Consider the following 14,101-nt stretch of genomic DNA (forward strand, 5'->3'; position numbering starts at 1 on the left):
ATATATACTCTGAGACATGTACGTATAGTAATATACCTGTAGATTAATGATTTATACATAATTATGTCTACACTTAACTTATTCGCCTTGCTAAACAGGTTCTATTCTATTACTTGCCCTCATTATATTATTTTTAACTAAAGCACAGTGTAGTTTAACTGTTAGTTGCATTTCTAAAATACAATTTATTGGGGTGACAAGAATATGATATAGCTTGGTCAGTGGTTTCTTGAATATTGAATAATCAATGAGTGAAGTTTTTGAAACTGAATAAATAAAATTGTATAACAGGGGTCTGAAAAGATATATTTTACACATTGAATACGAGCGGCAATATTACTTGACAGTGTCGCCCCGAGACGCAAATATAAGCGCTATAATAGTTTTGAATACTATTAGTAGTAGATCTAAACAATTTTATTGTGTACAGTGTATTGAGGGTGTGGTCAAGAGTGGACGGGTCCACATATATAATTCTCGGACCAGTAGACACAAAATAGGTTTATGTATGAATCCTATTACCAAGAATCATATTCTACAATATTCATGATATATACTATAAAGTATTATTTTCATGTAATGAAAGTAATTAAAAAGCTGTTATTTTTTTTTGTTTTATTCTTTGGATTTTTCTTTATAGCTTTGAAGTACCACGTTGGTGTCTACTGCCTGCAAGTTGTCAATGCCACTAGACGAAGGTATTTCCGATTCACCAACGCCAAAAATGGTCTCTGTCTCCTTCTCTTGTTGATTTTTCTTCTTGAAATGAAATACTGGAATTAAAAAAGAATGAAAATGTATTATATACGTCTGCTTTTTTATTTCATGAAGTTCCCGGCGGTATTTAGCATAACCATAAACAATTGTTAGTCATATATATGAGACAGATATGAGGACATTTTTTATAGTTTATATGCCAGTAATCCTCGGTAGCGTAGCGCCCTGTGCCATCCTGTCGTCACTCTCGAACAAAAGACTTTGTTTGCTTAACGCAATGTTCCCGGAACACCCTCTGGCGAGAATCTACGAAGCTATCAAACGACAAAACTATCGAATGTCAAATTAGGAGCGCAGATTAAACCGGTTATGTTAAGAAATGAGTGGAATAAATAAAAACGACTTAAATAATATTATATCTCTCGTTTGAGATGCGGCTCAGAGCTGCAATGCGCAGTGTGGGGACATTGCTTATTACCGAAGCTTTACTATTAAATTTACTCAGCAAAATATTGTAATTATTATTAACAGGCCAAAATAAAATTTAATAACTTTTCTAGTGCCATCCCTTTGATAACGTTTTCATTGAGATTGATACGGCTTGTGATTCATGACAAATTTAAAACAATTTTTTGATCAATATTGTAAAAAATATCTCACTTTGGCTTGGAAAAAAAGATCTGAATTATACAATTCAATGGATGCCCCCATCCCAAAATATTATTTTCTCCTAAACGAAATGGTCTTGAATGATGTACTGTGTATTTTACTTGGTTTTGTGTATTGGATTTTATTACTTCAGTTCAGATCAGATGAAAAATTAAGTGTACGTTACATGTTACAAAAAGTGGTATTTAGTGAGTTGTTCTTACTGTAATTCCGGATTTGAAAAGTGTTCACATGTTTTCCTAGTGAAGCCTATTTCCATGTTCTCGGCAATCACACTACATGACTGTCACAAAGTGTACGCCTATTTTTAAAGTCTAACAATACGTGGTCTAGTGTATTATAACAAGCATGTCTAACTCTTCTTATCCTGATTGTAAAATTCTACAACCAATTGAAGATTATGCACGACAATCTTCATAAAATTCCACCTCCCCATACGAAACCTAATTTAACTCTAATGTTCCGCACCCACATTCACTACAACATGCCGATGGCTCTCCCTGGTTTTACCATACGTATCGTAACAACCAAATATTTTTTTTTATCCATTTTGTCCCACTCACATGCTCTTTTATGCACTCTGACACGTCACCTCACTCTAGTTCCGTTGCCTCTGCGCACGACTAGTAAACCTAAAACAAATTTACTCATCCGTCACCGTCATCCATGGACACAACGTAGATCAGGGCCAACAACAAATGCAGACGACAACTAAAACTTGCTCTACGTGACGTGAATATCTTCTAGATCTTACCATTGTTGTGCAATCGAAAGCTCCCTGATATGTGTCTAGGCTTTAGGGTTTTTTTTTTTTAGTGAAAGAGATCATAAACCTAAATGCATAGTTTTCACATGTCCCGATCAATCATTAATTATGAACTTACCGAGGAGACCGACCACTAATACCAAACACACAAATCCACCAGCACCACCTCCAATGGCGTATACTAAGATTTCATCACGCTCACCCTTCACAGAAAAGAAGTAGACAGTTATTAACATTGTGTTTTATTATTTGTTATTATTGATATCATTATCATCGTAATAATCAACATAATCATCACCATAATCACCATCACCATAATCATCATCATCATCATCATCATCATCACCTTCTTCTTCTAAATCATTATCACCACCATCATCATCTACTGCATACCCTAGGACTAGATTACGATTAAAACAGTATCAACATTTGTCTACCGTAGGGTCAATCGTAAGCATGTCTCTAATAACAGCAACATTTGACGGGTCTGCTGGAAATAATAATTTTAATCGTAACTTCATGTTGAGAACATAAATCCTAATGGTTAATTTAGGATACATTAGATCTACATCAAAATAATCTACATGTCTAATAATTTAATTAGAGAACTAATACACCACATGTTAATAATTAAAAATGTCATTTTGATATAATATACATTTACCGATTCATTGACTTTATTTATCTGAAGCGGTTCAGTAGTGGTGTCATTCAAAACGTTCGTGGTGCCTCCATTTAACATTAAAGTCACTGTACCACTTGTCGAGATATCTTCATCTATACAAATTAAAAAAAGTAATATAATTTAAATACCTATCTTCTGTACTATTAATACAATATTGTAGACCTATAATAATAATGTTGTAAATCATTTTGAAAAATAAACCAATTATCAATTAACGGAATACGATTTCTATTCTATTATTTGTGTTGTTAAGTTTTTAGTTTCATAGAAGTACGGATTTGGACAATTTTTAAATCGTTGGCTAATAAATAGTTTGGTTTATTTCATTCATTTAAATGTACAGTATAACTTAGGATGAGTATAAAAAATATCCCAACTTACAAAATAATTAAAGCCAATGTCATACAAAAAATTAAAAAAAATCATATAACAATGCAAACAAAACTTAAAATGCCACCACGGTTTCATTCTTCTCCCTTAAATTTGAATCTTCTCTAATTCCTATACCATATCCAACAGGTACGTTTTTATACTCTGCCATACTTTCTATTCCATATAAATAATATGTTTACTCTTCAATCACTCCCTTCACAATTAGGCTATCGCACAAGATCCAGAAATGATATTATACACATACACATACTCATAACACCAATTATTTTCAATACAATATTAGATATTCTGCCTTATATTCTGGAACAATTTACCTCCCTCAATCCTAAACTAAGTTTCCATGAGTCTTAAAAAAAAAAACAAACTGAAGAATCCAATTTCAGAATACTAAATTATTATTGTTTTACGTCACGACTCAACAATCTGCTCTCAGGAGCTACAGTGTCTGTTATGTGTGCATTAGTATTGGTATTACTGGGCATTTGTAGAGCGCATAATACATAAGTCTGTATGCGCTATATCAAGTGTCTTTGAAAAAAAATGAGAGGAAAGTAGCAACATAAACGTAAAAAAGAAAATGTTAAAGCACTGCAAAGGTGGTCTTTATTCTCTCCTTCAAAATAAATAGAAATGAAGCAGGTAGACAATTTGGGGTGTGTTTGTCAATTTTTGTACAGGCCTGTCAAACACAAGATGCTATTTTAATAACATCTTCTCAAGCATGTGCTTTTCTTTTGATTATTTTCTTTGTTATTAATATGTTTCATTGTTGCTATATTGTTTTCAATAGAAGAAAGTAAAGGTCTTATTGAATTTGAATATAATAATAATAAAAAATTGAGATGATTGTTTAATTGCCAAAATATTAAAAAAGGTGATAGAAATTTAGGGTCACATAACAATATGTAAGTTTGATTGTGAAATTACAATTGAGAAAAAAATACTTTTTTATGATTATTTCATAGTATAGTATGAAATATAATTCAATAACCGAAAGGTCCACTTAATTACTCTCAGATAAGAATGTATAATACTGTACATACTCCAAGTATTGAACTGCACGCCATCGTGTTGGGATTGAATATTTCGACATTAATTATGTCGTCATCATTCCTGATGATGACATAATTAATGTTATTAAAATATTTTACTTTCTAATAATTCAATAAAATTCAATAAACTTTATAATTATTAAATACAAGAAAAATTGGTGTCATCCACATTGCCACAGTACGATTCGTAGCTGATCACTTTGTGCCTTTTTGTAAAGAAATAGACCTTTCTGGCATGTCAATTAAACAAAGCAGAACAGCACCATGGATACGCGCAAGTGCCACAAACACATCTGCTTACGTAATTTTACACTGTCCTTTTGTGAGACCTTACCAATATCTAATGAGTAAGCCGGTACGTTAATTTTATATATCTTAGTCACTCTTCAGCAATGAGATTAGAATCTGTTAAGAGGTGAATGATTTAAAATAAAGAAGAATTAGATTATGTGCCACTGGGACTATTTCCGTTTTTTTTTTTTATATTATTGATAACGCTAGCATCCAATTTGTAGTAGCACTGTACAGCTTTTAGCACCTTTGTGGGTTTCACGCATAGCACTTGCTCTCAGCTTGCGACAGTAATCCTAAAATAAGAAAAATTACCTATAAAAAATATTCTTAAAATAGGCACCATACAATAAAATTATTAAACAGATATTAAAATGTAATCACTTACAAGGAGACACGGGGCAGTATCTTGATCCCGGTTCAGTGATAATGACGCTATCGCACACAAGACATCCTGTTTTTCCTTCATTTGGCTGGTAATATCCTCTCGGACAGGGCCGACACGTAGCTGGAAGATTATCATTCCCTCGAGATGTTCCCGGAGGACAATTTACTAAAAAAAAAAAAAAAAAAAAAAACTGTATAAACAATAACACTCACCGCATATGTACCCATCTTGGTGTGCATATTGAGTGTCAGGACATATTGGACCATTCATAAGAGCGTTGAACCCTGTCACTTCGAATAATCCACCCCGATGTTCAAATGTTTCTCCCAGTGTTAACAAATCATTCAGTTCGGCCACTGTGTCTCGGACTAATTCAATTTTGTCTTGAACGTGATACGCCAATTCTTTCCGACTTGCATTTGCAATATCAATCCATGTGAAGTTTGCACTTCTAACGTCGAATGATATCTCAGTTAAAAATGTCTTCCCAACAGGACTAAATTCTTTATAGTTAAGAAGTGCGAGTTCTGGTTCGTCATCCCCAATGACCTCTGAAATAACATTAATCAAAGACTCATTTGTATGAGTCGAGTTTGATCCGTCTAATTGATAAAGCGTAATCGTAATATCACTGAAGAACTCCGGTATAGATACTCCTAGAACGTTTAGTTTTGCACGATTTGACATCTGCATTCCGTGTGTGTTCCATGCCTCACATGTATACCATCCTTCTTGACTAAATATTGGACTTAATATCTCAATACCAGAAGCATTCTCACCTGCGATGGCTTTCATGGTTGATGTTAATGAAGCCTGGAAGTACCACTGATAGTTTGGTAAAGGAAGAGCTGAAGCTTCACAAGTGAAGAATATGCCTTCAGGATTTCCTTGTTCGATGTCAGCGTCTTGTGGATGCTCGATAATCGATGGTACAAACTCTACAGTAAGCTCACATTGCTCAGATTGAACTGACGTCACTTTGTTGCTGGCATGGCAAGTGTACGCACCAGAATCAGAGGCGTTCACTTGCTTCAGTAGAAGTGAATTTGTATGCCTACCACTCAGTGTTTCACCGTTAAACTTCCAACTATATGTTGGTGATGGGTACCCCGATGCCAGACAAGTTATAATAACGTCATTTCCTTCGACTGCCACAATTTCAGCTACTGGATGTTTAGTAATGGTGGGCTTTCTTAAACATATGTCATTATTATTTTGAAGAAAATATATCTGATTGAGTACATTCGTTGCTGCTGTTAGAGCTTCATTGACATTCAATGTATTTTTATCTAAAAGTGTTGATATATATTCATCAAATATTATAACCTTCTGGTAAATTTGGCGATTTTCAGACAAATATTTCAATGCGATCAATTCAGTTGTTAAACAGTCATGAAATCCCTCACAATCAGCGAGTCCACTAAAATTACGTGTGTATTCTTCCATTACAACTTCCCACCTTGAGAGAACATCGTCAACCTCTAGCAATGACTTTGTGTTGTTTGCTTTTATTTTCGCTGAGTAAATAACTTTTATCAAAGCATTTTGCTCAAGACCAGTTTCTAAACTGCTGTTTAGATATTGTATATCATCCACAGTCAAATTGAAATACTGCAAGGCAGCGCTGGTATTTACAGCCTCCGATGTTGGTTTTGATAAATTATAATGTATAAGACCATCATCTAAACTGCTGTTTAGGTATTTTATATCATTCATAGTTAAGTTAAAATACTGGAAGGCAGCACTGCCATTAACAACGTTGGATGATGATATTGATAAATTATAAATGTATTCACTGTGAAAGTTGTCTACATTTTCTAACGCTGGTACATTAGTTACTTTGCTAATATTTGCAACCTCTAATAGTGTATCAAAAGAGTGCTCGACGAAACCTAGAATATCATTGAAGTCCTTGCATCTTGCCTCATTCTGAACAACATTTTGATCTCTCAAAATTGTTTTGCTTATGTTATAGTCTAAAGTGCTGTTTACCAAATTATAGCTTACACTGTTCATCGGTGGTTGTTCAATAACTGTAATAGTGCCACGTCTATTTCGACCATGGACAAGCCCGATTCGTCTTTGACTCGCTTCTCTTCTTCTTCTGACGGACCTTGTTATATCACCAAACAGTTCTTCTGTCATAAACAGTGCAGCATTTTCAAGTGAGTATTCTAAATTTTTGAGATCAATATGAATTTGAATCTGTACAGGAATGGCCGCCAGACTGAGATGACATACGACTGGAATTACCGTAGTTTCCTCTCCAACTAAGTCAATATCAAATTGAAGTCCCTTGAACTCCAAACTTCCTTCAATTGATCCGTTGATTTGAAGTTCCCTTATGGCCAAGCCTGCTTTGACGTTCGCATTTATTTCGTTGAGCGCATTTTGCGTATTGTTAAGATGTGCCTGCAATGACTGAACTCTAATCAACACTTCTTCGTGTTGACTAACTGCGTCTTGTAGTTTGATTACTGCTTCATTCAATGATGCTTCGGCAAGTGATGCACGTAGGACAGCATTATCCAACTCTTCAATAATTGATGAAAGATCTGGAGTTGTTAGTTTTAGTTGGTCAAATAATCGGTTTCGTGTTTTTCGGCATTGTTCATTACTACGCACACAGTTAGCATCGGGCATCTGCGTACTACAAGCAACCTCTTCCGTTTCAATCTTTTCTACTTGACCTACAATCTGATAATGAACGCATGTACTACATGACGTGTACATAACGCTGATTTCAACAGGTTTTCTGCAAACGTTACAACAGGTGTACCTTGAATAACACCTTCGTCGTCCAAAGTTTAATAAGCCAGTCACAAGTGAAAACCCAGTGAATACGAACCTAAATGGGTTTAAACCAAAAAAAGATCTTCTTACAGCTCTTGTACCTCGGCAAGTTTTACAACATGTAGTTGTTTCTAACACAACCGCCGATTCCGTTCTCTCATCACAACATTCATACGGCACATACGCATAAACATCTTCAATAACAGTGAAAATTGTACTTCCAGGTAGACATACTCCTCTGCATTCACGCACTTCACATACGGAATTCAAATAGTCTTCTATCTCCTGTGTATAATTACGTTGGTCCTCCAATAAGTCACGTGCACGCTCGACATTTTTATTTGCCACTAGAAGATCGTTATTTGCAGAAGCATATTGTTTTCTCGCTTTGTCAGCTTTTGCCTTTTTCAAACGTTCTTCTTCTAAAACCACATTTAACCGTGATTCTACGATTGCGACTGATTTAACCCCTTGCTCCAGTCTTCGTTCGCTGTCGTCTAATGATTTCTGGGATAGTGTGATAATTTTGTCTTTGATAATTCTTCCTAAAGAGAATGGACCTTCAACAGAAAAGTTACCATTCACATGTAGTACCATCGATTCAAAAGAATCCAACTCTGAAGAAACAAATCCTTCCATATCAAATAATCCCCACAGCTTTCCTGTCAAGTAAAAATATGTTCCTGACATCGTCAGGTGCAACGTCGTCATTTGCTCAATCCCAAAGATGTTTGTGAGTACTGGTATACATCCTGACCAATGATTTACATTGGATTGCAATGCTAAACTAAATTTAGCATTGGTAGGGATAGTAACAAACCGATTCAGCATTTCTTTGGCTGCGTATTTGCCTCTTATACAAATTGTTGATATACTGGAATCAATTTGTAGCTCAGTACACTCTTGACAGCTTGAATTTGACATGGATACTTCCACTTTTAACGATGGAAAACAAAGATACGACGACAAGCAGACTTCAGACGTCATACGAAAGCCAGATCCTGTTGTTGTTTCGTGAACAAAAACATTCTGCAATTCAATGAGAGCTTGATTGCAGAGTTTCTCTAGTTGATGTGTTATGTTATGGAGATCTCCTTTAAAATCATTATATTGGATATTTGAGTTGCTATAAAGCGTGTCGTTTACGTAACGAAGCGCCTTCAGACTTCCTTTACATTGTATACGCAACTCAGACAAAGAGTTACCAATTGACTTTATCTCCTCTCCAGACAATACCTGGAAATAACTGTTAATTGTATCATTCAAGTAACTGGTTGTAGATAGAATAGTAGAATACATATCGTGAAAGCCAGATGTCAATAGATTTTCAGCTAATGTAGATAATTGTGTCGGCATGTCTTGCAGTTTATTAACAATCTCTGTTACGCTCTTAAGGTCAGATGGGATGGAAAGACTCGGTGACAAGTCATAATATACGAAAACCTCTGCTGGTGACCCTATATTCTGAGGTTTAAGCAGCCATGAAAATGCCGTATCATCAAAAACACCCTGTGACGTTGATGACTCTATTACTATTCCACTTGTATATGAATTTCGACCAGAAGGAAGATCTATTAAATAAATGACGTTTTCATTGTTGGTCATTTTATGTCAATTTAGTTATATAAACTTTATCATACAATATTATATACAACATATTATATATCATCTAAAATACATAGGCCTATATTTTTGTATTATAACGTATAGACTCGTCACAAAAATGTAATAATTATAGAAAGTTTCCTTTAGACCTGGGGTATCAGAAATTAAAATAACCCTCACATATACACCTGTCTCTTATACACATCTAGATGTGTATAAGAGACAGGTGTGTGTGTGTGTGTTTTCAATATAAAAGTTACAGAATTATAATAATTAAACTATGTTGTTGTCATCCTTTTCGAGCATAATAAATTTGTCAGAAGTTTTACGGTAAACATTAGAGATCATTAATATATAACAACTAGACAGGAACCATTTTCTTTGTCGGCGTTGGTAACACGATGCTACATAACCAAAAAATGAAGATGTGTCATACACAGTAATTTACACGTTATTAATTATAGATGTGTTTAATTCAAAAAGTTGTGATGTATGTTAATATCTTAATTAGTTCACTTGGTGTAGGAAAACAAAACTTACTGCCAAAGTTAGCATTTAATATTGGATTATTCACTTGGTTCGACTTGAAATCCAATGATACGTCTTCACCAAGCACTTTCCAGAACAGTATAACTTTGGATTCACCAAATTGCTGTAACATCCATCGTTGTGTGAACAAGTGACTAAATAGCTGTTATTGAAATTAAATATATAAATAATCATAATAGCTGCTTAAATACATATTTAAAATATGTTTAATAAATTAATAATTCTGTATTGCTATTTCTATTTTTTATACGACCTTAAAAACTTATTTATTGAATTAATTTTAATGTAATGTTGCAATTTATATTTTACTATGCTTGGAGAAACATGGCTACCCATGCTTTTGAATACCAACACCGAAAATGTGTATAATTTCAAATAGAATAAGATAGATAATATAGATATTCTAAAACAAAATTAAGCATACTTGGGTTATATCCTCTAGTGTCACATGAATATCCCCACTACCTTCGAGCTTTGCAGACACTGTTTGGTTAATATTGTATGCGTACTGAAGATTGACAAAGATGCTGATTTTGTTATCGTCTTGTTGACCATATCGACCATTTGGATTTAGCTTTTCGGTTGTAGAAAATGCAAGACCATTGATTTCAACTTTGAGGGAATCATCGACATTTATATCCTTGACGAATTTCATAATATCTCTTGAACCTTCGGGAAACATCATCATAACCGTCCCCGAAGTGATGTTACACACACCCACAATAAAGCAGTATTTTCCTTTGTATGGCGGGAGTGGTAATGTTACATGTCTGCCCCCAACAGTTAATTCAGCCTTGTAGAGTAAATATACGGAATACTGACCATCATTGATGACGGGTGCAAATGTGCACCATTCGGTTGATTTCACCTCATTTCCCCTAAGGATCGATGTTGAAAATGATGTTTTAGAATTTCTTGGATCTATGTTGACTGATATAAAAGTGATCCAATCAGGAAGAATGTGTTCCAGTTGCCGTGTATAGTTACGATAAAATGACTCCTGTTGAACAAATTCTTGAATTACATCCACTGTTAGGCCTTGACTTTGACAATTGGTGAAGGAAGTAGCAATTGTTTTCCCGTTACCTGTAGTTGAGTATCCGATAAGATTAATTGGGAGTTCAAATGAGTTTGTTGCTATAGAAACCACACCAGTAGTTTGAGCAGCTGCCTTCGTTGTCTTCCATTTGTCGGTTGATCTAAATTGTGCACCACGGCCTAAACATATAGACTCATCCGACAGCTCAAAACACCCAGACGGAAGTTGAAAACCTGGTGTAAAATGTGTTCCGTAGACATACCCATTAGTATGTGTATTATTTTGAAACACAAATAGCTCGTCATCATTTAGAGATTTGAATTCAGTTGCTCCTTTACCTCTCAAAACATACGTAATTTGCGTAAACCCCTGACTAACTCCTTGAATAGAAACGGTTTGGATATTCGATTTGGGAGTAAAATATAGTTCAGTTGGGTAAACGACAACTTTACTTGGATTGGCCATGATTGTTAATATGAGTGTTTGCATTGGTTTAGCAATAAATTCCAAATCATCGTAGACATGGCCTACCCATATCTCAGGCCATTTAGGTGTTGTTATGAAACCATCCTCACAGTTTGTTCCCGTGTAGCCGGTTCCTGTGCAGTCGCAGAAATACCTGTTTGCCTCATTTTCAGATGGGCGACAGACACCCTTTACACATGGAGATGGTGAGCACACCTGAATTTCTAAAATGTAAACATATTTTTATTCCAAATAATGTAAATTTATTGTGGTTGCGTCCTTGTCCATGTATAGTGCATTACTGATTTCAGACTCACTGACCTATCATAAATGTAAATGTGTTTAGTTCATTGTTAATTAATTGGCTAGCATACCATGCATAATTCATATAATTAATGTTGATAGTAACTACTATAGGCCAATCTAATTTTAATATGAAGTCGTTTCTTACCTTTACATACTGAAGCAGAATTGTTCCAGAGTCCAGATAGTTGACACTGTGTAATACTATCTCCTTCTAAGAAGTAACCCAAATCACAGCCAAACATGCAACGACTGCCAACATTGTTTTCACACGGATAAAAGATGTAACCATTGGGTAGTGACAGTTCAGGACACAGAATCTCTGTAATAATATAATTCAACTAATTAGGATGACAGAGTAGTATGTTGATTTCGGTTCCATGTAAGCGTTGTGCGGCATATACAGAACATAAAATCAAAGTACAGATAAGAAAATAACTAGCTAGATATACTATGTCTGTTTGTACAAAAGAACATAGGGCTTTTCCTCATTAGCATAATGAAAAATAATGTTGAAATTGCAACAAAAAGTCATTAAAAAAAACCCCCAAAAAACCAATAAAAACCAATTTCGACGCAACGTTTGTGGGACTCAAACTATAGCTGCAGTGGTAATAGCGAGGGTGGTATACAGACTCATACCACCATTGCGTGCTATATGAGCTTACTCGGTGTAGACCAGTGCATTTGTAGTTCATAGTAATTCAGTGATTGAAAGCGAAAATTGTTCATGCATATCACAGTAATTTTGCGTATAACCTAGCTGCATTTTATTTAAATGCTTTAGGAAACGCGAATTGCGTTTATTGTAGTTTAATCAACTGTCCAATAAAACTCTTTAAATGGTTCTCACATCAACACCCTACTCTAAATCGCCACCAAAATTTAATCATTTGTTAATTGCACCATGAAAAACTACTCTGGAAAGTTTCATTTAGATACATTTATAAGTTATTAGAGATATTTAAATAAGGGACCTTAGTAATTTTAATGACCCTGAAATTTACTACAATTTATAAAATACCTTCTTGTTAAATATGTAACATGGTTAACATTCCATTCAGATCAGTCGATGAGTTTTTGGGATATCTGGTTTGAGACGTCTACAGTTACATGTTCCTCATGTCCACACCCTACTCTAGATTGTCACCAAACTTTTATCCTTTCTTACGTGGACCATGACAAACCATCCTGTAAAGTTTTATTTTGGTCCATTGGTCAGTTTTTGAGATATTTAGGTCTGGGACAGTAACACCTAAAATGACCCCAAACTTAACACCTGAATCTGTATCGTCACCAAAGTTCAATAATTTCTTCTTTGTAACTTGGTTAAACTTTTAAAAAAGTTTCATTCAGATTAGTTAGTCAGTTTTTGGTATATCTGGTCTAGGACGTTTCCTTTCAATGGTCCTCATAGCCACACCCTACTCCGGATCGTCACCAAACTTCAATTATTTCTTTATTGGAGCATGAAAAACTATTATATGAAAGTTTCATTTAGATCCATTGATAAGTTTTTTTTAAAAGATATTTAGATATGAGACGTTGGAACTTTATATGACCCTCAATACACACCCAAAACTGGTCACCAACATTTAATAATGTCTTCTGTAACTTCCCTAACGTTTTATTCAAATCAGTTAATTCGTTTTTTTAAATATCTGACCTTGGACGTTTTCCTTTGAATTCCGGCTCGTCACAAAATGTAATCATTTCTTTACTAGACTTTGACAAACTAATTATAGAAAGTTTCATTTAGACCTGGGGTATCAGAAATTAAAATAACCCGCACATTTACACCATAGATTGGATCGTCACCAACACAATAATTTCTTTCTTGTAACTTGATAAAACCTTCCAGAAAGTTTCATTCAGATCAGCTGATCAGTTTTATTTATCTGGTGTTAAATGTTAGCCCTTAAATCTGGTCTGGGACGTTTTCCTTTGAATTTTCCTCATATCCACAACCTATCGTAATTTAATGATTTCTTTACTAGACCTTGACAAACTAGGAAGTTTCATTTTGACCTGTTGATGCGTTTTAGAGATGTTTAGGTCTGGGACGTCAGAAATTAAAACGACCCTTACATTTTTGCACATTTCTTCCTTGGTAACTTGGTTAACTTTTACGAAAGCTTCATTCAGGTGATCCTTTTTTCAATTATTTGGTGTTGAATGTTTGCCCTTAAATCCCTGTAATTGGTCCTCACGTCCACACCCCAGTCTGAACTGTCACTAAATATTATTAAGCACATCATTGATATATGGTCTATGCTTGGACAAAGTGTGGAAAAGATCCAATCATGGAAAGTGACCAAAATACCGGGCGGAATAACCTAGTGCCAAAAGATAGGAAAAATATGTACGAAAAAGAAATAAAGAAACC

At 34.7% G+C, this 14,101-nt stretch overlaps 1 protein-coding gene across 1 annotated transcript in view; it reads right to left on the bottom strand.

Moving 5' to 3' along the window:
- Positions 1–6: 6 nt before the first annotated feature.
- The window catches only part of LOC117100826, a 49,451-nt gene continuing 35,356 nt past the window's right edge, over positions 7–14,101 (bottom strand). Inside the window, exons 13-20 of the mRNA XM_033240650.1 lie at positions 11,864–12,040; positions 10,333–11,636; positions 9,900–10,050; positions 5,174–9,325; positions 4,962–5,126; positions 2,817–2,929; positions 2,271–2,355; positions 7–773 (exon numbers count right to left, since the gene is read on the bottom strand). Coding sequence (XP_033096541.1) covers positions 616–773; positions 2,271–2,355; positions 2,817–2,929; positions 4,962–5,126; positions 5,174–9,325; positions 9,900–10,050; positions 10,333–11,636; positions 11,864–12,040 — 6,305 coding nt within the window. The 3' untranslated portion in view covers positions 7–615. The remainder of the gene's footprint in view (positions 774–2,270; positions 2,356–2,816; positions 2,930–4,961; positions 5,127–5,173; positions 9,326–9,899; positions 10,051–10,332; positions 11,637–11,863; positions 12,041–14,101) is intronic.

Source organism: Anneissia japonica, unplaced genomic scaffold, assembly GCF_011630105.1.
Source record: "Anneissia japonica isolate Jap-2015-1 unplaced genomic scaffold, ASM1163010v1 scaffold287756_len632865_cov181, whole genome shotgun sequence".
Lineage (NCBI taxonomy): Eukaryota > Metazoa > Echinodermata > Crinoidea > Comatulida > Comatulidae > Anneissia > Anneissia japonica.